Source organism: Salmo salar, chromosome 18 (genome assembly GCF_965601325.2).
Source record: "Salmo salar chromosome 18, fSalSal1, whole genome shotgun sequence".
Classification (NCBI taxonomy): domain Eukaryota; kingdom Metazoa; phylum Chordata; class Actinopteri; order Salmoniformes; family Salmonidae; genus Salmo; species Salmo salar.
In genome coordinates this window covers 84,177,013-84,200,449 of record NC_138308.1, presented here as the reverse complement: position 1 = coordinate 84,200,449, position 23,437 = coordinate 84,177,013, and the positions used below count along the sequence as shown (strand labels likewise).

Below are 23,437 nucleotides of genomic sequence, written 5' to 3'. Positions count from 1 at the left end.
TGTCACCAGCCTTTACAAAGTGTTTTGAGTCTTCTGGAGGGAGATCTGACCGAACAAGAGCCATGGAACGATGATGGCCCATTAGACACCTGGCGCGCGAGTTCATGTTGGGTACCCTCGTTCCAATACGTTATAAAAGAGTATGCATTCGTCCACCTTGAATATTATTCATGTTCTGGTTAAAAAAGGCCCTAATGATTTCTGCTATACAACGTTTGACATGTTTGAACGAACGTAAATATATTTTTTCCCCTCGTTCATGACGAGAAGTCCGGCTGGCTTAGATCATGTGCTAACAAGACGGAGATTTTTGGACATAAATGATGAGCTTTTTTGAACAAAACTACATTCGTTATGGACCTGTGATACCTGGAAGTGACATCTGATGAAGAGAATCAAAGGTAATGGATTATTTACATAGTATTTTCGATTTTAGATCTCCCCAACATGACGTCTAGTCTGTATCGCAACGCGTATTTTTCTGGGCGCAGTGCTCAGATTATTGCAAAGTGTGATTTCCCAGTAAGGTTATTTTTAAATCTGGCAAGTTGATTGCGTTCAAGAGATGTAAATCTATAATTCTTTAAATGACAATATAATATTTTACCAATGTTTTCTAATTTTAATTATTTAATTTGTGGTGTTGAATTGACTGCCGGTTATTGGAGGGAAACGATTTCCTCAACATCAATGCCATAGTAAAACGTTGTTTTTGGATATAAATATGAACTTGATAGAACTAAAAATGCATGCATTGTCTAACATAATGTCCTAGGAGTGTCATCTGATGGAGATTGTAAAAGGTTAGTGCATCATTTTAGCTGGTTTTATGGTTTTGGTGACCCTGTCTTTGAATTGACAAAACATTACACACAACTCTTGTAAATGTACTGTCCTAACATACTCTAAATTTATGCTTTTGCCGTAAAACCTTTTTGAAATCGTAAAACGTGGTTAGATTAAGGAGATGTTTATCTTTCAAAGGGTGTAAAATAGTTGTATGTTTGAAAAATTTGAATTTTGACATTTATTTGGATTCAAATTTGCCGCTCTTGAAATGCACCTGCTGTTGATGGAGTGCACCACTAGCGTCCCACCTAGCCCATAGAGGTTAAATTAAAATGTTCTCAAAATCTAAAGGCATGACCTAGACTCCATTGTCTTACGTAGTTGAACATGTTTTAAGGATTGCCATGTTCGCGGTTTTCCTGTACATTGTTCTACTTTGAAAACGATGTCACAGGTGAGCATATATTGGTCACGGGTTGCGGGTTTTGGGGCTACTTCTAAATTGCACTGCGGCCACCATGGCATTTATCTTTTTTTATAATCTATTCATTTCACTGTGACCAGCTGCTGTTGAGTACCAGGCAGTCAGGCATATGAGGCAGGCTGCTGTTGAGTACCAGGCAGTCAGGCATATGAGGCAGGCTGCTGTTGAGTACCAGGCAGTCAGGCATATGAGGCAGGCTGCTGTTGAGTACCAGGCAGTCAGGCATATGAGGCAGGCTGCTGTTGAGTACCAGGCAGTCAGGCATTTGAGGCAGGCTGCTGTTAAGTACCAGGCAGTCAGGCATATGAGGCAGGCTGCTGTTGTGAGTTAGTGAGTGGTGGCGGGGAAGGAACTTCATGTACCGTCATTGGAAGGAAGGGGCGAACCGGAGGGGAGTGTGTGTTGTACAGTCGAGACAGTAGGCAGCCAGTGTTGCCAACTCATTTTCAGGGGAAGTTGCTAGAGGCAGGTCGATTTGTTGCTAAAAGTTGCTAAATGACGTTGTGATGTCATTGCATGATGATGTCATTACGTAATAACGTAAAACTGCGTCATTACGTAGAATACACAATAACGTTACTCAAATTGACTGGCCATCTCGGCGAAAAATATGATTTGACATTTGTTAGTTTAGAATCATATATTTTTATTTGTATAAGTAATATAAACACAACACATTTTATATGATCAGATATTTTTTTAAACGCATTGAATTATTAAACAATTACACATTATTGAACAATTACATTTTATTTATTTTCAACTAATAAACCTACACATTCTGAACAATTATAGTTTTAAGCAGTGTATTGGTAGTTAACATGCTACCTAACTGATCAACAATTATAGGTACAGGCTAATAACAAGATATGCTATCTTATTGAACAAGCAACTTAACTCAAATAATGATGTGTGCGCTAGGCATCTCTCTCCAGCTCTCTCCAGATTGTTGTGCTGCTTGGCTGGCTAGGTGCTCAATGGTTTCCTCCAGATATTGCCAATGTTTTCGCACACACTGCAGTACCCACTGCCACCATCAGCTGTGTGTCTTCGCCAGGTCCAGAAAGTCCACTCCTTGCATACGTACTGTAAATATGATGAATCATAGATTGGCAAGGAAATCCTCTTCATCTTCACTGTCCAACTGCATTGTCACGGAGCTGGAACCAGCGGTAGAGGATGGGGTGGCCTTAAAGCTGTATGCTGCTGTGGTGCCAAACTGCTGCTGAACTTCACTTGGTAGTTTATGCTGGTAACAGGTATCACCAGCCAGCTTCAGTCCATACCGCACCAGGAGTATGGAGTTGAGTGTGCAGTGACTTTCTATTTCTTAACTTTGACTTGACCATACTCATTTGGCTGAACAGCCGTTCAACCTCCGCATTTGAGTGTGGCAAGGAGATGGCAGCGAGTACAGCTTTGCACAGTTCTTCAAATGGATTTCACCCGGGAAGAGTCCGTGCAGTTATTGACTTCACTCCAAAACTGGACAGTATTTTCAGTTGAGTCCCACCTAAACAGATGGCTGTTTCTCCATTGGGAAACAATTTTAGCAATTGTTTGGGGCTGGTATCCCAGTAGCTCAGCTACTTTAATAATTTCAGTGGTGCCTTTATTGTGCTTTAGCGTTTCCTTAACACTGAACAAGGCCATGTTTCTCAAGGCTTCAAGGTTGTCTGGAAGCCTTGCTTGCAGCTCCTTGCTTAAAGCAACAATGTAGTTGATGCACCGTCTCCAAATGACCTTTTTGTCCTCTGGCGCACGACTGAGTTGATACACCGTGCTCTCGAAAAGGTACCGAAGGTATGGTGATGGACTGAGATGTCCATCAATAGCATCCTTCAGGACCTCAATTTTTGCCATAGGGTTGACTACTCTGCTGCAAATTGATGTTAAGAGGTGTACCAGATTGTCCAAAAGCTTGACAGGATCTGTTTGCTCTCACTCAAATGACTTCACTGCAACTTGTACGTCAGACAGGATTGATTTCAAGAATGCCAGGAAGACATAGTTGGTCTTGTCTACGTACATGGCGTGGAGCACATCCGCCATGTAGCAATGCTCACTGGCCTTGGTCACCTCAAAGTGGAGTTTCAGTTCTTCCCACTGGCTCAATGTACGAGTTACCGCAGGCTCAATCGATAGCCAACGTGTGGCACACACTTTGGTGATCTGCAGGAGTATCTGGCTACAATTAATGGTGGCATACACTGCTTTGTACACCTCGCGCCATTTTGGGGAAATGGAAAACCAGTTGTAGGTTTCCCTGTACTCAACACTCCCAGGGATGGTTTCTTTGGATGCTGCACTGACAGCCAATTGTAAAGAATGGCACACACAGCGGATGAGTACCAAATTGGGCAATGCACATTCTTCCTTTAAAATCTTGTGCACCCCGTTGTGCACCCCAGTCATCACGGACACATTATCAGTGCCAATACCCTGAAGATTCTCTTTTTTAAGGTTACACTTCTCAAGAAACTCAACTACCACCTTTGCTATTGATCTGGCATCACCCCGCTCCAATTCAACCAGCCCGAGAAATGTGGACACAACGGTTCTTTTTTTAGCACTGAAATACCGAATCACCACACCCAGGTATTTCGAGACACTGACATCAGTGGACTCATCCAAAAGGAGAATGAACTTCTCATCCCCCACATCTGATGTTACCCTTTTGAGAAAATAAGGAGCCAGTACTCCCCTAATCATTTCTGTGCACTTGGTGCGTTGCATTTGGAAGTTTGTTGCTGCCACAGAATCTGAAAAGGAAGCTTTGCAAACCATACCTAAATGGTCGCATGCTAGCAGGGAACAATGCTCCGCAATGGCCATTGCAGCTTCTGCGCTTTTACAGTTATCCACTTTCTTAACCAACTGTGGTAATGTAGACTGCATTGTGTGGTTGTACGGTTTTGATTTATTTATATGCTTTGCTGTAGCACAATGTTTTTTGATGTCATACATTTTTGCAAGCATATCTGATTTGCAGTACGCACAGTATGCCTGAGAATCTTCCCCAATTACTGGCTTCAGCCACCCTTTAAATTCAGGTACAGACTTCAACTCTTTTCTGTACTTCTGGCTGTACAGTTTTGATTGAGGCATGTTGATTGATGTTGTAAGTTCTGTTCAAGATCAAACATTTGTGAATAACTATATTCATTTGGGTTTGTCCCGTCGAACCCGTACTGCTGCTGCTGCAGTCAACCAACAATGACTTACAATTTGCTGAAATTGCTGCTGCCTGTGCACGAGCTGAGCGCCTGCTGCTGACGTCACTCACAATGCACTTTTGCAGCCAGGCACGTGTGTTGTGACTGGGTGTGTGACAGAGAAAATCGGTTTTGTGTCATTTAGAGGGAAAATGCATTTTGGCGTTTGAGTCACTTTTCAAAAGTTGCTAAAAGTTCCAAATAAATGTTTTAAAGTAGCAAAATGTGTTGCTAGGTGCCGTTTGAAAAACAAAGTTGCCAGGGTAGTGTGAAAAGTTGCTAAATTGTCATCACTGTAGGCAGCTTAGCTGAGTCACCACAGTGAGAGGAGCGCAACGTGCGCGCACATCATGACAATTGATGATTCAACAACGAACAGCAGCGCTAGATAGCCATCTAGCTACATACTTATCCCTCAAAATGATTTGCTTCGTTCGTTGTATCCTGACCGCCCCCAGTCCTACCAACATTTAAAGCCAACACAGGAAGGGAGAGAAACTGACAAATAATCGTCCAATAGTTTCAGAAAGGATCGAACAATGTGTATGTATCCAGCTAGCTAGCGAACATTGGCCAGAAAGTTGAAGTCAGAGGAACGAACCGGTTTGACGCGCTAAGTTTACTGGCAAGACACGATTCTACTGTCAGAATGCCAGGTCCATGGGCAAAATATGGGCGAAAATATTGCAAAGACTGGGAAAGAGAACGGGATATAAAGGAATGGACTAAGAGCACCCCAGGAGATGACAGAAAAGCTTACTGTGTGTAACGTTATTGATCTTAATTCTCATGCACAAACGGAGAAACACAAGAGAAATGCTGCTCCATTTTCTAACGCAAGAACATTGTCTGACACAGGAACTACATTTGTACGAGAGAATAACACAGTTAAACGATCAGAGTTACAGATGGCTGCACATATTACATGCCACTCCAGCATTGCAACTGCAGATCACCTGGGATGTGTTGTTGACGACATTGCTAATAAAGGAATCAATATCCACAGAACAAAATGCACAGCGCTCATAAATGCAGTTATAGGGCCTGCAGTGCATGAGGAACTAATAAAGGACATTGGGAATGAGTCTTACTCGTTGATTATTGATGAAAGTCACAAGCAAGAAGCAACTGTGTGTGGGTGATAAGATACCACAGCAAGAAACTCTCAAATCATAAGCACATTTGGAGGAATAATCAACATTCCAGCTGGTGATTCAATGACCATTACCAATGCCGTGTTCAAGTCTCTTGATGACAATAAATTGCCCATTAACATTATCTCTGTCTGTTCCTCTACTCTCCGTCTCTTATGTGGTGATGGGGAATTGCAGCAGCACAAGCATGTACCTCCTTTGGCCCCTCACTGGCTGGAGCCCTGTTGCTGAGGGTCCCCACCTCTTAATCATTCACTATCAATCACTTCTATAGTTCAGATTAAATGATTTGGTTTGATTACCCAGTAGCAAAGGGAGAAATGCGGAGAAGCAATTTGAGCGTATTTAGATTGTCATTATGGAGACACCTATTGAATAATTGTGCTAACTCCTCTCTTGCTGTTGAAAAAAAAAATTGCCGTAGTTTTCAGGCCTTATTTTACCTCGTAAAAAAAGTGACAAACTAACGTTTTCATTTTCATCAACAACTTTATATGGATGGAGTGCATTTGATTTGACGGCCTGTACATGTGCAGTTCGGCGCGAGTCGACCGTTAGACCCGATGACATGTTCCTGCACATGACTTTAGCTAGCCAAAGTCGCCATGACATCGTCTACAAGTCTGATCGAGGATTCTGCCTGTCTTCATACTGTACTGTCTTTGACTACACTTCTACCACAGTCCAAACAAGCTAGCTAACTCTCTGACTCACCCTGTCTGCCCGTCTGCCCGCTGCTCAGGACGGGCATCAGAGCCTGGCGTACTGCGGTCTCCCAGGCCTGCCCGTCCCTGCCCGCCAGCACACAGTATACCAGCGTGCCCGTCACCACCTCGAACGAGTGGACACTGTTGTCTGGCAACAAGGGGCCAGACAGCTGGGCGGGGCCTCGCACCTGCAGCACGTTAGACAGAGGAAGCTCCTAGAGATGGAGGAAGGGGAGGAGAATGGATGAAAATGTAAGGGAAAGGCTGAGACATGGGCTAATTTTATTTAACTAGGCAAGTCAGTTAAGATCAAATTCTTATTTACAATGACGGCCTACCCCGTCCTAACCCAGACGACGCTGGGTCAATTGTGCGCCGCCCTATGGGACTCGCAATCAGGGCCGGTTGTGATACAGCCTGGAATCAAACCAGGGTCTGTAGTGACACCTCTAGCACTGAGACGCAGTGCCTTAGACCGCTGCGCCACTCGGGAGCCCAAAATAAGGGAGAGTGGAAGACAGAAAAAAACATATTTGTTGATGTTGATATTCTATTTGGCCACTAGAGGTCAGTACTGTCGTGTTGAGGTGACTGACTGGCCTTGGTTTGGTAAATGCTAGATGATTCTTTCATCCCATGTAACTTTTTTAATGTTTTATTTAACCTTTATTTAACTAGGCAAGCCTGTAAATAGTAATTTGTTGTTAACGATGACGGCCTACCAAAAGGCCTCCTGCAAGGATGGAGGCTGGGAATAAAAATACAAATAAATTAAATAAAAATACACGACAAGAGAGACAACACTACATAACGCAAGACCTAAGACAACAACATAGCATGGCAGCAACACAACATGGTAGCAGCACAACATGGTAGCAGCACAAAACATGGTACAAAAATTGTTGGGCACAGACAACAGCACAAAGGGCTGCAGTAGATATCTCAGAAAAGGGCAGTGAGGTCTAAGAAGCTAAGCAACAACCATTGACCTACCTTGTAGTACTTGGTGCTTGTCTCATTCTGATACAGAGTAATATTCTTCCAGTCCAATATCCAGTAATGACGTTTCCTCTGACAGAAACAATAGGAAAGTATGTTATAGATGTCTGTCTGTCTGTCTGTCTGTCTGTCTGAAGTAGGGGTGCTGAGGATGCTGCAGCCCCCCTGAAAAATCAGAATAAAAATATATATTATTGAGTGCTGCCTTATGGGGCTCCCAATCACGTCCGGTTGTGATACAGCCTGGAATCAAACCAGGGTCTGTAGTGACGCCTCTGGGAACTAAGATGCAGTGCCTTAGACCGCTGCACCACTCGGGAGCCCTCTTTTGTTTTAGGCAAAGACTCAAAACATCCACATCAAATTAATATTTGTCTTGATGAAAAACAACCACTTTTTGTGCAGTTTTAATTTACCATCCTTACAAACCACTTAATGTAAATGTACATTACTGTATTGTATATAGGCTGGTCATCTAGGTTAGAACCTGTAGACTTTCCATCACCATGAAGAAAAACAATGTTCAATACAGTAACTGAGTACATTGAGACATCAAGTGTTTTGTGATGATGTGGCTCAGTTGGTAGAGCATGGTGCTTGCACTGCTCGGGTTGTGGGTTTGATTCCCACGGGGGACCAGTGTGAAAATGTATGCACTCAGTACTGTAAATTGCTCTGGTTAAGAGAGTCTAGTAAAATAAATGAATAGACCATTTCAGTTCACATAGAAATAAGTTACATTTACAAATACATGTAGTTTACATTTTTTCACAAAAGTAGTGCACTGGGCCTTTACTGGTCCTGTATTAGCAGACTGATATAGACATCTTCAGCGCTGGCAAAAAAAAAAATTATTCTACATCCCCCCTCCCCCCTTCGCAGCTACTGTGTGTGTGTGTGTGTGTGTGTGTGTGTGTGTGTGTGTGTGTGTGTGTGTGTGTGTGTGTGTGTGTGTGTGTTCGTTCTCACCAGTGTGTCGGTGTTGGTGTGATGCAGTAGCCAGCCCTCTCTCAGGACTCCACTGGCCCGTCTCTTAGTGTGACGAACTGATTGGACCACCCGCATCAGAGGAATATAACTACTGAAACACGGACTGGGAGAGAGAGAGGGAGGGATGGAGGGAGAGGGAAGGATGGAGAGAGAGAGAGAGAGAGAGAGGGAAGGGGGAGGGAAGAAGGGATGAAAGAGGGAGAGAGAACTATTACAACTTCAGTTGACAGACACTGATGTACTATACTCTATCATAAGTAAATAATCATCAAAACTCAAAGTGGAAACATACTGAACTTTACATCCTATCAAAGCCCAGCATTTTGTTATCCCTCTTACGTGATTGGTGGCTGGTGTCCCACCTCCTTGATCTCAGCGAATGGGTCCTCAGTTGATGGCTCATCGTCATGGTCTTCTAGTGATGTCATACTGCATCTCATATCCTCCTCCTCTGTGTCGTCATTATAGCCCAGACTGGACACTGAGTCTGTGTAGCATCCTTTACTACATCAATACTAAACCACAACACTAAACCACTACCAAACCGCAATACTAAACCACTACTAAACCACTACCAAACCACAATACTAAACCACTACTAAACCACAACACTAAACCACTACCAAACCGCAATACTAAACTGTCACTGAATAAGTAAATACAGTACACAGTCAATTACATATGCAGTTTTTCTTTCATCTTGAAAGCATTAGGAATAGTTTTGACATTTAAGGCCATTATGTTTGTCATTGTCTCTCACCTCCTTCCCCATTGGTGTTCGTCCTCACTCCAGGACAGTCAGCGGGTACCAGGGAGGACTCACAGCGACGATGGCAGTTCAGCTTACAGTCTATATACAGTGAGGGAAAAAAGTATTTGATCCCCTGCTGATTTTGTACGTATGCACACTGACAAAGAAAAACACCCCCATGAGAACGGTGAGGAATCAGCCCAGAACTACACGGGAGGATCTTGTCAATGATCTCAAGGCAACTGGGACCATAGTCACCAAGAAAACAATTGGTAACACACTACGCCGTAAAGGACTGAAATCCTGCAGCGCCCACAAGGTCCCCCTGCTCAAGAAAGCACATATACATGCCCGTCTGAAGTTTGCCAATGAACATCTGAATGATTCAGAGGACAACTGGGTGAAAGTGTTGTGGTCAGATGAGACCAAAATGGAGCTCTTTGGCATCAACTCAACTCGCTGTGTTTGGAGGAGGAGGAATGCTGCCTATGACCCATCCCCAACGTCAAACATGGAGGTGGAAACATTATGCTTTGGGGGTGTTTTTCTGCTAAGGGGACAGGACAACTTCACCGCATCAAAGGGACGATGGACGGGGCCATGTACCGTCAAATCTTGGGTGAGAACCTCCTTCCTTCAGCCAGGGCATTGAAAATAGGTCGTGGATTGGTATTTCAGCATGACAATGACCCAAAACACACGGCCAAGGCAACAAAGGAGTGTATCAAGAAGAAGCACATTATGGTCCTGGAGTGGCCTAGCCAGTCCTCCAGACCTTAATACCATAGAAAATCTGTGGAGGGAGCTGAAGGTTCGAGTTGTCAAACGTCAGCCTCGAAACCTTAATGACTTGGAGAAGATCTGCAAAGAGGAGTGGGACGAAATCCCTCCTGAGATGTGTGCAAACCTGGTGGCCAACTACAAGAAATGTCTGACCTCTGTGATTGCCAACAAGGGTTTTGCCACCAAGTACTAAGTCATGTTTTGCAGAGGGGTCAAATACTTATTTCCCTCATTAAAATGCAAATCAATTAATAACATTTTTGACATGCGTTTTTCTGGATTTTGTTGTTAATCTGTCTCTCACTGTTCAAATAAACCTACCATTAAACTTATAGACTGATCATTTCTTTGTCCGTGGGCAAACGTACAAAATCAGCAGGGGATCAAATACTTTTTTCCCCTCACTGTACCATCATCCTCTCTCCCTCTTTGAATTCTCTGACAGTCTTTGAGTGTCTGTCATGAGCTTTCTTCTGCTGTAGCTGGTGCTCTGGAATTCCTCTGGAATTTGTGAGGTACCACCACCCTTGATCCCCACAGAACACATCCTTGATCAGTAGACAATTGGTCTTTCTTGTCGATGAATGGACAAAGGTTATCGTCATTTACAAAGGTTGGCCAACTGCCTAATGTTAAGTCCAAAACTTTGGAAAGCACTGGGTCTTTCCTCAGCTATGTCTGAAGCAGATATGGGTAGTTTGTCAATGAGAGAGATCTGGAAGATCTTCACTGTCAGAGTCACTATTGCATGGTAGTCTTGATAGTGCATCTGCATTTGCGTGCTCACTGGATCGTCTATACTCGATCTCGTAGTCGTAGGCTAGCAATATCAGAGCCCAACGTTGCATTCGAAGTGCAGCAAAGGTTGGTATAGCTGGTCCAAGGATAGCCAACAGAGGCTTGTGATCTGTCAGCAGTTGGAACTTCCTTCCATAGAGGTATTTGTGAAACTTCTTCGCTCCGAATATTATGTTCAGGGCTTCCTTCTCAATTTGAGCATAATTTTTCTCACTTGGTGACAGAGTCCGTGATGCAAATGCAATAGGGTGTTCTTCACCTGATGGTAGAACATGTGAGATGACGACTCCTACTCCGTATGGAGATGCATCACACGCGAGTCTCAGCTTCATCTCTGTGTCGTAGTGGGCAAGCCACTTGCTCTTTAGCAGACGCTGTTTGCAAGTCTTGAATGCTTCCTCGCATTGTGGGGACCAATTCCAACTTGTATCGGCCTGCAGCAGTCGGTGAAGCGGATGCAACAATGTGGACAAGTTTGCCACAAACTTTCCGTAATAGTTCAGGAGCCCCAAAAATGACCTCAGCTCTGAGATATTTGTGGGTGCTGGTGCGTTTACAATTGCTTCCACCTTGCTGTTGGTTGGGTGCAGGCCTTGTGCATCAATCTTGTATCCGAGATACTCCACTGAGTCCTGGAGGAACTCACACTTGCTGCGTTTCATTCTCACTCCGTATTTCTCCAGTCTTGACATCACTTTGTCCAGCACTACAAGGTGCTCTCCAATGGTTGGTGCTGACATGAGGATGTCGTACATGAAGCACACAACGTTGTCTATACCGTCCAAGATCTGATTCATTGTGTGTTGGAATATCGCTGGAACTGTCAAGATTCCATAGGCCAACCGATTGAATCTGAATAGCCCCTAGTGTGTATTGATGGTCAGATACTGTTCTGACTCCGGATCCAGCTTCAGTTGCTGATAAGCAAATGACAGGTCCAGCTTACTGAAAACCTTCCCACCAGCTAGAGTGGCAAACAGATCTTCAGCGTTTGGTAATGGATACTCCTCTGGTAGTATCCAGTGATTTACTTGTAGTCTCCACACATTCTGACGGTCTTGTCTTTCTTTGGCACTACAACGATCGGAGCGGCCCAGTCGCTCCTCGCTACTTTCGTGATTATGTTATTCTTCTGTAGGCGGTCCAGTTCCTTCTCTACTGCTTCCTTAAGAGCATAGGGAACTGGACGTGGTTTGTGAACGATAGGCTTGGTTCCTTCTTGCACTCTGACTTTTGCTGTGAAGTCTTGTATTTTGCCGTAGCCATCTTTGAAAAGTTCTTTGTGCTTCTCCAGCATGTTAGTGAGTGTAGCCTGACTCACTGGTTTGTCATTTCTCAGACTGAAGATTTCTCCCCAGTTCAACATGATCTTTTGTAGCCAGTTTCTGCCTAGCAAGGCTGATTTTTCTCCTTTGACAGTGGAGTGGTAGCGTCCACTCCTTCCCCTCATACCAGACTGGTACCTGGATCTGCCCTAACACAGGAATAGTGTCACCAGTGTATGAAGAAAGGCGGATGGACGCTGGCTGAAGAGGACACTCTGGAACCAGAGATACAGACGATCCGGTGTCCAGCTGCATTTGTACTGGTTTTCCCGCTAACTCCATGCTGAGATAGATTCCATCTTTTTGTTGTTGAGCTGTGTACACTGTGAACAGTTCCAATACTGTTTCAGTTGTACCTTCCTCTTCTTGTGCTGCATCTGACACTTTGTGCGCTCTTGCTGTGCGTTTTGAAGCTTTACACACTCTCTGTAAATGTCCAACCTTTCCACAATTGTGGCACTTTTCATTTTGGAATCGACATTCACTGTGCTGATGATTATCTCCCCCACATCTGTAGCAACATGGCTTAGACCTTTGAGATGTGGGCTGCTTTGTTCTTGTGTAACCTTGAGGACGGGACTGAGAAAAGTGTGACTTTTGTGAGCCTTTTCCACCACGTACATCACTGACCTTGTGAACACCTTTCTGACGTTCTGCATGTCCCGATAGCTCAATAGTATCCCTGTGGGCAAGCTCGAGTCCAAGTGCGATATCACAGGCTTTCTTAAAGGTCAGGTCCTTCTCTGACAGAAGCCTTCTGTGATATGCTTCACCTGTGAGACCACATACAAACTTATCTCGAAGAGCATCATCAAGAAATTGTGCAAACTCACATGTACTTGCCAGCCTTTTCAAAGCAAGGATGTAGTCAGCCACAGTTTCCCCTTGACTCTGGTGACGTTCGTAAAATCTGAAACGTTCTGCAATGAGAATTTGCTTAGGCTTGAAATGCCTTGAAAGAGTTTCAGTCAGTTCTGCATAGGTCAACTCCACTGCTTTTAGTGGTTCAATGAGACCTTTCAGCAATCCATACTCAGTTGCACCCAAAACACTGAGAAATACATCTGCTTTCTTTTCATCTTTGATTTCATTTGCAGCCCGCCAACACTCAAAACGCTCTAAATAGGAATCAAAATCCTCTTTTGTAGCCTCAAACTCTGGTACTCGACCAATGGTTGCCATTTTCACAGTTAATTGTCCAGTTTCCTTATTCCTTGTATTCCTTAATTTTCTGAATTTTCATCTAATTCTTCACTTCAGAAGTTTCTGCAATTACTTCATTCACTGCACTCATTTGTAATAATATACACACCGTGTTACGTTTCTTCTTCCTTTTTTTCTTGACAATATTTCTCCACTGAGATCGCCTAATTTCAATGGGTTCAATGACTGTTTTTTTATTTAACCACCAGAGGGCAGTGTCGCTATTCTGGACTCCAATAGTCTTGCTACTTGGCAGCTCCTGAACACTGTACCTACTAGCAGTGCTTAGCCTTTTCTACTGGCGAAAGAAAATAAAAAATAACTGACGAATGACATCATTATTTTGAGTTTCATTACTCACGCAACATTCTTCCCTTAAAGCAATGTCCGTTTAAGAAGTTCAATCACCTCGTCGCCACTGTAATATTTGTGTTGTGGAGAAATGACCAGGCAGGAGACGGGAGTACAGTTTGTTTTCCTTTAGTCAAAACCTCTCGTGCACTACAGCCCCCGGCCCAATAGTGCGCATGTGCATTTCCTATTAGGTGTAGTAACGTAACACTGCCGTAATACATTACTGCTTAGTAACAGCATAGTAACTAATATAAACAGATGTAGATCCCAGATACTACAATTGACATACCTGCTTCAGAAACTTATGATTAGAGAAAGCATCATACATGTATTTAGTACCCCAGTGACCAACCTCCCAATCTGAATTATGACCTTCAACCCCTGACCTCTGGCCCCTCTCACCGGAGCACTGCAGGCCCTGGCGGAACAGGCCCTTAAGGAGGTGGTAGCAGTGTTGGCACACGGTGGGCTTGGTGTAGCTGTGGATGTGGAAGGTGTGTGGCACCCTGGCCCTGCCCGCCACGCCACCCGTTCCCTGGACCACCCCCAGCCACACCGGTTGATCTGCCCACGACGGAGGTCTGGGCCTGGGTTTGGACATACTAATCTGGAAGAGAGAGAGAGGGGGAAATGGAGAGGGGGGTGTTAGGGTTTGACCAACTATTTGTTTGCATAACCTATATAATATAACACAGATGCTATAATAATAAGTTTATTAACTATAAGATAATTGAATACTGCTATATATTAAGAGGAAGTGGCTCATGTGATGGTGGGTCATGTGGACAGAATGCTGATGCTTTAAAACAGGGTTTTGCAAGAGCTTTTCTGTAGAACAATAGCAATAACATGATATGGGTGAAAGACAAAGAAGGAGGGAGAGAGAGAATAACAGAAAGATTACATGTCTGATTTTAGAATCACACACAAATGTCACTCTTAAACAGCGGAATGGATTCGGCCCATAATGACTGGTGCTGACCTCCTCCATACTGCCCCCTGCAGGTGTGGAGAGGGAGTGTGTCCGGGGCCTGGCAGGGGGGAATAAGGACAGGCTGGGGCCACACACACGACGGCGTGCACGCCTACAGTCACTAGGCAACTGCAGCGCACAGCGCTTATGAAAGTCTAACCCGCAACCTACAGAGACGAGAGAGGATAGAGATGTGAGACATAATTAAGACAAAATCTATTTAGGTAAAATGGTAGATACGACAAAGAATTCAACATGAAATAAATAGTGAAGGTTCTTACTGCGATTAATGACATGAAGGATGAATTATTACTGTACCTACTTTCCTACCTTCACATTTTAACCCTTGACGTACCAACCCCCACAGCATCTCCCCACAGTGATGACAGAAGGTGGGGGTGCGATATGATTGGACAGCCAGGGAGTGTGGGCGGATCTTTATCTCCGTCACAGTAGCTGATCCTGAGTCAGATCAGAAAGAGCAGATATTCCATTACTTTATCTGGACACTTAACGTACTACATTTCAGTACATTCAATGAACCATATGTGGGCCCTGGTCATAAGTAGGGCACTACAAAGGGAATAGGGTTCCATTTGGGACACAAACCCCGGTCTGACCTGAGAGGATGATCTCTATCAGGTCGCCGTCCAGCAGTGCATCCTGGTCCGTGAGTCTGTGGAGGAGGTGTTCCAAGCCTGTCTGGTGTCTGAACAGGAGGACCTTCTCCCCAACACCCACCACATTACAGTCTGGAGCCTGCAGTACACAGGTAGGGACATGATCAATCAGTTAGTCAATAAATCTAGAAATCGGTTGATTGATCAATCAAGGCAGAACAGGAGAGACAGATTATAGAGGAGGTCTGTCTGGTTAGCATCATCGAAAGCATGCAGACAGACGTTGGCGTTGAGGGAGGGGTAGGCCATTATAGAGAGAGACTGGTCATGGAACAATGTGAGTGCCGGCGTTAGGGGCGGCAGGTAGCCTAGTGGTTAGAGCGTTGGGCCAGTAACCGAAAGGTTGCTTGATCGAATCCCCGAGCTGACAAGGTAAAAATCTGTCGTTCTGACTATGGCAGTTAACCCACCGTTCCTAGGCCGTCATTGTAAATAAGAATGTGTTCTTAACTGACTTGCCTAGTTAAATAAAGGTTAAATAAAAAAATAGATTTTCAAATGAGATGGAAACAAGTGTGAGTGTGTTTGGTTGGGTGTTTGTTCCTATAGACAGGAAAGACAGGAGTGCAATGATCTGAGAGATACACATTATTCACACAAACCGCATACAAGTTCTTACACAAAGACTACACGGGCCAACTGACCTGCCTGGAAACAGTCAGAAGATCAAAGGATAAGGGGGCTAATTTGAGCGAGACAGGCACGGAGGGGTGTGTGTGGAAGGCTGTGGTTGGAAAGTTAGCTGCAGACACAGCTAAACCACATGGCAGCCCCTCTGGCTGATGAAGTAACATGGCCATCTCTCACCGAGGTGAGGTAGAGACAGAGGGGGGGAGGAAGAGAGAGAGAGAGAGAGATACATTTTGGTAATCTCCATTGACCAAAATGTATTTGTGTGTGCTACAGTACATACATCCTCCATCAGAATCCCCTCACTACAAGAGAGCTTCTCCGTTCTAGAAGAGGAGAGCAATCATTTCCAGGTCCAAGGAAATGTTCTGATCTTAATACTAGGACTAGAGAAGAACCAGATACCATTAGCACATGTGGAGACAAACACATACCTATAAACCTCCTCTGCCCTCATATCCACCCAGGAAGAACTTTGATAAAAACAACATAAATGGGAACCAGCTCTGTGGAACGCTGGGTCTGTGCATATGGAAGGCTACGAGGGGACTTTTTAAGGAGGTATACATACAGCTCTGCTCTTAGTAGTACTGTGGATGATGTCATCCCAGACTTAGATCCAGTGTCTTCCCCACTCAGCCCACTAACACCACTATCAGACCATACAAAATTACAGCATACCTTAAAAGGGAAGAAGCAAACCAAAATGGAGAAGAGACCAGTAAATTACACAAGACCAATCAGTCCTATAGATGGACTAAGAATAGCATGGAAAACTACCAGAAACCTGGCCCACACATCACCACAGTAAGGGAGGTGTACATTAGGCTGTACAAAACAAACACATTTTTTGGGACACGTCCTCATCCAATTTTAAAAAGACGCCTAAAATCAATCCAAATAAGACAAATTGTGAAAAATGATTTGATTATGATTGCAAATCCATTAAAAAATATATATAGGAAACTACCTAACCAAAAACACAGAGAACCAGACAACCAGGAACTGAGCACTCAGTATTGGAAAACCCTAAAAGAATCCAGACAGACTCTCAGAACAAAGAAAGAACCACACATCAGACACCAACTTAATGACGTTGAGGAATCCATTGATTCAAACAACTGCTGGGGAAGTTGGAACTTCCCCAGCAGAATTGGACATCCAAAACGGTGAGCTATGGAACCCTCACTTTGAAGAACTATATAGACATATTACAGTGAATTCGCAAAAATAAATCTATAAAACTGTAAATGATTGAATCAGCCATTAAAGACAACCAGAACCCGTTGGATTCCCCAGTAACACTCCCTCATCCTCCACATACAACACCTGTTCTGCCAGTCACATTCTGTTAAAGGGCCCCAAAGCACACACATCCCTGGGTCGCTCCTCTTTTCAGTTCGCTGCAGCTAGCGACTGGAACGAGCTGCAACAAACACTCAAATTGGACAGTTTTATCTCAATCTCTTAATTCAAAGACTCAATCATGGACACTCTTACTGACAGTTGTGGCTGCTTTGTGTGATGTATTGTTGTCTCTACCTTCTTGCCCTTTGTGCTGTTGACTGTGCCCAATAATGTTTGTACCATGTTGTGTTGCTACCATGTTGTTGTTATGTTGATACCATGCTGTGTTGTCACGTGTTGCTGCCTTGCTATGATGTTGTCTTAGGTCTCTCTTTATGTAGTGTTGTGTTGTCTCTCTTGTTGTGATGTGTGTTTTGTCCTATTTATATTGTATTTATTTACTTATTTTAATCCCAGGCCCCCGTCCCCGCAGGAGGCATTTTCCTTTTGGTAGGCCATCATTGCAAATAAGAATTTGTTCTTAAATAAAGTTAAATAGTTAAATAAAGGTTAAATAAAAATAAATAAAAACAATCAGAAAAAAATACAGGCCCTGCAAGTCAGAAATGCTTGTGATACTGACGGAATATTAAACGAAATGATAAAATACACACACCACAAAATGTAGCACTTCCATATTCAAAATATATATTTCCCTGACCTCTGGAACCCAATTTTTTTGTAAAAATGTAGACACATTTCATCCAAACAATTACCATTGCATTTGTGTCAACAGCAACCTGGGGAAAATATTTGGCACCGTCATGAACAGCAGATTCTTTCACTTTCTCAGTGAAAACAATGTCCCGAGCAAAAGTGAAATTGCATTCCTACCAAATGATCAAACATCAGAACACATTTATACCCTACAAATCCTAACTGATAAACGTGAATCAATACATTTATCCTGCTTTGTAGATATCCAATTTGGCATGAAGACATTTTTCTCAAACGAATTGGAAAAACACGTCATCAAATCAATGTATAGAAATAACAGTCAAAATTGGAAATAAACATAGACATGTATTTTCCCAAGGGTGCGGAGTGAAACAGGGGAACAACTTGAACTCAAGTCTATTTATTCCTATTCAGTATACATGAATTGACATAAACACTAGAACAACAGCCCCTGGTCTCACTCTTAACGACACAGAAATAAAATGGCTCCTGTATGCAGATGACCTGGTGCTACTGTCCCCCACAAAAGAGAGGTTACAGCAACAATTAGATCATCTGTAAACAGTTTTGTCAGAACTGGGCCCTAACAGTCAATCTCAAAAAGACAAAAATTATGATTTTCCAGAACAGATCCAGATGTCAGGGAAACCAATATAAATTTTTACTGGGCTCTACTCATATACAACACACATCTACACATATTTAGGAATAAGAATCAGCCACAGAGGGAACTTCAACCTGGCTGTGAAGGAACTGAAAGACAAAGCAAGGAGGGCTTCTATGGCATTAAAGATATCTATTAAATTAAACATACCAATTAGGATCTGGCTCAAAATATTCAACTCAATAATATAACCAATTGCACTGTATTCCAGTGAAGTGTGGGGTCCGCTTACAAAAGAAGAATTTTACAAATGGGACAAGCACCCAATTGAAACTCTGCAAGAGCATCCTCAGAGTACAGAGAAAAACTCCAAACAACGCATGCAGAGCAGAATCCTCAGATCCTCAAAAGGTTCTACAGCTGCACCATTGAGAGCATCATGACTGGCTGCATCACTGCCTGGTATGGCAACTGCTCGGCCTCCGACCGCAAGGCACTACAGAGGGTAGTGCATATGGCCCAGTACGTCACTGGAGCCAAGCTTCCTGCCATCCAGGATCTCCATACCAGGTGGTGTCAAAGGAAGGACCTAAAAATGGTCAAAGACTCCAGCCACCCTAGTCATAGACCGTTCTCTCTGCTACCGCATGGCAAGCGGTACCGTTGCACCATGTCTAGGTCCAAGAGGCTTCTAAACAGCTTCTACCTCCAAGCCATAAGACTCCTGAACATCTAATCGAATGGCTAAACAGACTATTTGCATTTGCATTAAAACGGCATTGTTGGTTAGGGTCTCATAAGTAAACATTTCACTGTAAGGACTACACCTGTTGTATTTGGCGCATGTGACTAATAAAATTGGATTTAATTTGAATCATTCCAATTCCCAGTTCTGATTATTATCCTAAAAAGAGACACCAAATGTTATTCACCAGCCAGCTGGTTCTGAGGCTCGGTTCACTAACCACTACCAACCCAACAAAGCCTCAGGCACTCACAATCTGGCCCAACCACAACAAAAATCGAAGTAATCTTTAATGCCATTTGACCACTGCGACTGATAGAAAACCGAGGAAAACACTATGTACAGACTCAGTGAGCACAGCACTGTCCATAGACCGGTCGTCACAGGCACATCTGGCTGCCCAGAGAGGACAGGATGTGCTCATTCTGCACCCAGGAAGAGATGGAAACAGCTGCATTTTGTGTCAAACTGTGACAGATATTCTGACATAATACATTATTCTCCAAAATTATAAAAAACGATATGAAGAATTTGCAAAAAACTTAAAATGATGAAGACAAACTTAAATACAAACTTGGTGAAAAAACGAAATGCTGTGTTTTATCAGCCAAATGTGCGGCCTCCTGCCACAACCTGAGGGACAGCCAGTGAGAAGTAGTGTGATTATTCTTTATAAATATGTGTTGGAATTGCTGTTAATATGAGTGACATTGTCATTTGTATTGCTTAATAATTACATAACAGTCTAGTATATGTTGGTCTTTGACCATCGTCGCTATATATTTACTTTGATAATGTGTTTTCTTCCCATGTCAATAAAGAATACTGAACTGAATTAACAGAGAGAGTGAAACAGAGAGAAAGGGAGAGATGGAGAGCACGAAAGAGAAAGATTATAGCCACTGTATGGTATCACAACGATAGTCAGAGTAGTTGGCTAAAATAAAACACACAGGTCTGGGACTGAGTGTTATAAAACATTATGAACACCTGCTCTTTCCATGACAGATTGACCAGGTGAAAGATATGATCCCTTATTGATGTCACTTGTTAAATCCACTTCAAATCAATGTAGATGAAGGGGAGGAGACGGGTTAAAGAAGAATCATTTTTAAACCTTGAGGCAATTGAGACATGGATTGTGTATTTACAAAATACGTTTTTTATCCGAGCAGCTAATCGATCGCTGCAGCTGTACATAGCCATCTGTAAATAGTCCATCCAATCTACCTACCTCATCCCCATATTGTTTTAATTTACTTTTCTGCTCTTTTGCACACCAGTATTTCTACTTGAACATCACTCACTCCAGTGTTAATTTGCTAAATTATAATTACTTGCTACTATGGCCTATTTATTGCCTTAACTCCTCACGCCATTTGCACACACTGTATATAGACTTATTTTTTTTTCTATTTTGTTATTGACTGTACGCTTGTTTATTCCATGTGTAACTCTGTGTTCTTGTTTGCTTTATCTTGGCCAGGTCGCAGTTGTAAATGAGAACTTGTTCTCAACTAGCCTACCGGGTTAAATAAAGGTGAAATAAATACCAAAAATTGGGCAAGACAAAAGACTTAAGAGCCTTTGAATGGGGTATGATAGTAGGTGCCAGGCACACCGGTTTGTGTCAAGAACTGCAATGCTGCTGGGTTTTTCAAGCTCAATAGTTTCCTGTGTGTATCAAGAATGGTCCACCTCCCAAAGGACATCCCTGTGGAATGCTTTCCATGCATTCGACTGGGACGAATTGAGGCTGTTCTGAGGGAAAAAGTGTGTGAAACTCATGTTTAGTACACTCAGTGTCTGTACAGTCACCTCCAGAATTATTGGCACAGTTGTTAAAGAGCAAAAAATGTTTTGTATAAAACAAATACAAATACTGAGTTATATTGTATGCTGCAAAACAGTAGAACATTTCATACTAATACAATTGGTCAGAGAAAGAGATTTAGTTTAACAAGTAATATTTTTTATTCTCAAAAAGATGGGTGTGAAATGATTTTCAATACTTTGTGCACCTCCCCTTGCAAGAGGATAACGGCACTGAGCCTTTTTCTTTGATGTTTTATGAGATTGGAGAACACATTGGGTTGGATCTTGGACCATTCCTCCATACAGAATCTTTCCAGATCCTTGATATCCTTCAGTATGCGCTTATGGACTGCCCTCTTTAATTCAAACCCAAGGTTTTCAATGGGGCTCAAATCCAGAGACTGAGATGGTCATTGCAAAAATGTTGGTTTTGTGGTCAATTAACCATTTCTTGGTGGATTCGGATGAATGCTTGGGGTCATTGTCTTGCTGGAAGATTCATTTGTGGCCAAGTTTCAGCCTCCTGGCAGCAGCAGCAACCAGATTTTTGACAAAAATGTTCTGGTACTTGGTAGAGTTCATGATGACATTGATCTTAACAAGGGCCCCAGGACCAGTGGAATCAAAACAACTTCATAACATCAAATATCCAACACTATATTTTACAGTAGATATGAGGTTATTTTCTACACATGCATCCATCTTTCAACGCCAAACCCACTGCTGGTGTTGGTGGACAAAGACCTCTATTTTTGTCTCATATCACCATAGAGCCGGTTCCAGTGCAGTTTAGAAAGCTCCAGGCTTTCACATTTGTTGATAACGCTCTATAAAGGCCTTTTTAAAATATAGGTAAGTATCAAAAGTAAAAGAAAAATGTATAAAACATTTATTACATTAAGCAAACCAGATGGCACAATTAAAAAAAAAAAAATGTTTATTGACGGATAGCGAGGGGCAAACTTCCAACACTCAGACATAATTTACAAAAGAAGCCTTTGTGTTTAGTGAGTCTCCCAGATCAGAGGCAGTATATGGATGACCAGTGATGTTCTCTTGATAAGTGTGTGAATAGGACTTTAGGATGTCAGGGAAAATGTATGTAGTAAAACATACATTATTTTCTTTAGGAATGTAGTGGAGTAAAAGTAAAAGTTGTCAAAAATATAAATAGTAAAGTAAAGTACAGATACCATAAAAAACGACTTAAGTACTTTACACCACTGCTTTCCCCGTGGTGATGAATGACAAATGGATTTTACATATGTGTTAACTCATTTTTTATACCCCAGTGGCACAGGAAACCATGGAAGGCCACAGTACAGTTTCTTAAAAAAGTAAAATGTTAATGCAGATTCAATTTTGTTTGATTTTATCTCAAAGAATCTTTAGTAGTAGCAATAACCTTTACACCTTGCATTTTGGGAAAAAATGGTTACTTGTTAAATAAAATCTATATTTCTGAGCAATTGCATTAGTTTAAAATAATAAAATGTTCTCATTTATTTTGAGCAAATATTATAGCTCAGTATTTGTATTATTTATTTTATAGTATTTTTTTCTCATCTTTATCAAGGGTGGCAATACTTTGTGAGGTGACTGTATGTAGGTATATGGGTTTACCTTGCGTTCTATGATCTCTGCAGCCAGTCTCTTGGCATGGCAGTAGCTGAGCTGCCCACCAGACACCCGAACCACCTCCCTGAAGAGGCCTAGCTGGAACTGGACCAGAGCAGTGCCGAGAGGAGCCTGGAGGGGCCCGGGGGCAGCGGTATGGGGGGGTCGACCTGGGGTACCAGGGCTGGACGGGGTCATCGACATGCTGGAGAGAGAACCTACATGTGCAGACACAGAGGGACATGGCAGAAAAGCAATAAACAATATGATTGATTGGTTTGTTAATGCATCAAACTATTGATTATTGTATATAGCACTGTTTAAATGAAAACTACTGAGGCCATGAATCTACTACACATACAACTTCTTCATGTAGTAGCTGCAAGTGAAGACGTTTTGCTGGCACTTTAAGCTATGGAGAACATTTATCACTTCTTCATCAGTTTCCATTAACCTACAGTGATCATTGGTTTCCAATAGTGAAACAAAAGCTTACTTGATATTCCAGAATCCATATGGTCCAGCTTACACCTTCCAGGCCTGATCTCCTCTCCTTCAACAGACACCTTAACATCCACTCTTAAAAGTACAGTTACTGTTGTGAACCTTTTCTTCACACTGGTGGGTTTGGTTTCCTCCTGTGAAGCTGTAGACTTATAACAGTGACAGGAAGCCGCTGAGAAACTCACCTCTGTGTGGTACATCCTCCACTACAAACACAGTTAACACCCTCAGCCCAGGGTGTGAACGAACGAACGAACACACACACACACACACACACACACACGTTTATGTG

General features: G+C 42.7%; 1 protein-coding gene across 2 annotated transcripts in view; it reads right to left on the bottom strand.

Annotated features, from left to right (window-relative positions):
• The window catches only part of LOC106578015 (serine/threonine-protein kinase D3), a 27,653-nt gene extending 4,311 nt beyond the window's left edge, over positions 1 to 23,342 (bottom strand). For both annotated transcript variants that reach the window (XM_014156546.2, XM_045700495.1), the window contains exons 1-11: positions 23,138 to 23,342; positions 22,648 to 22,859; positions 15,146 to 15,284; positions 14,856 to 14,987; positions 14,535 to 14,692; positions 13,955 to 14,159; positions 9,099 to 9,188; positions 8,678 to 8,825; positions 8,318 to 8,441; positions 7,343 to 7,420; positions 6,357 to 6,564 (exon numbers count right to left, since the gene is read on the bottom strand). In XM_014156546.2, the coding sequence (XP_014012021.1) occupies positions 6,357 to 6,564; positions 7,343 to 7,420; positions 8,318 to 8,441; positions 8,678 to 8,825; positions 9,099 to 9,188; positions 13,955 to 14,159; positions 14,535 to 14,692; positions 14,856 to 14,987; positions 15,146 to 15,284; positions 22,648 to 22,859; positions 23,138 to 23,156 (1,513 nt within the window). In that variant the 5' untranslated portion in view covers positions 23,157 to 23,342. The remainder of the gene's footprint in view (positions 1 to 6,356; positions 6,565 to 7,342; positions 7,421 to 8,317; positions 8,442 to 8,677; positions 8,826 to 9,098; positions 9,189 to 13,954; positions 14,160 to 14,534; positions 14,693 to 14,855; positions 14,988 to 15,145; positions 15,285 to 22,647; positions 22,860 to 23,137) is intronic.
• Between the last annotated feature and the right edge of the window lie 95 nt (positions 23,343 to 23,437).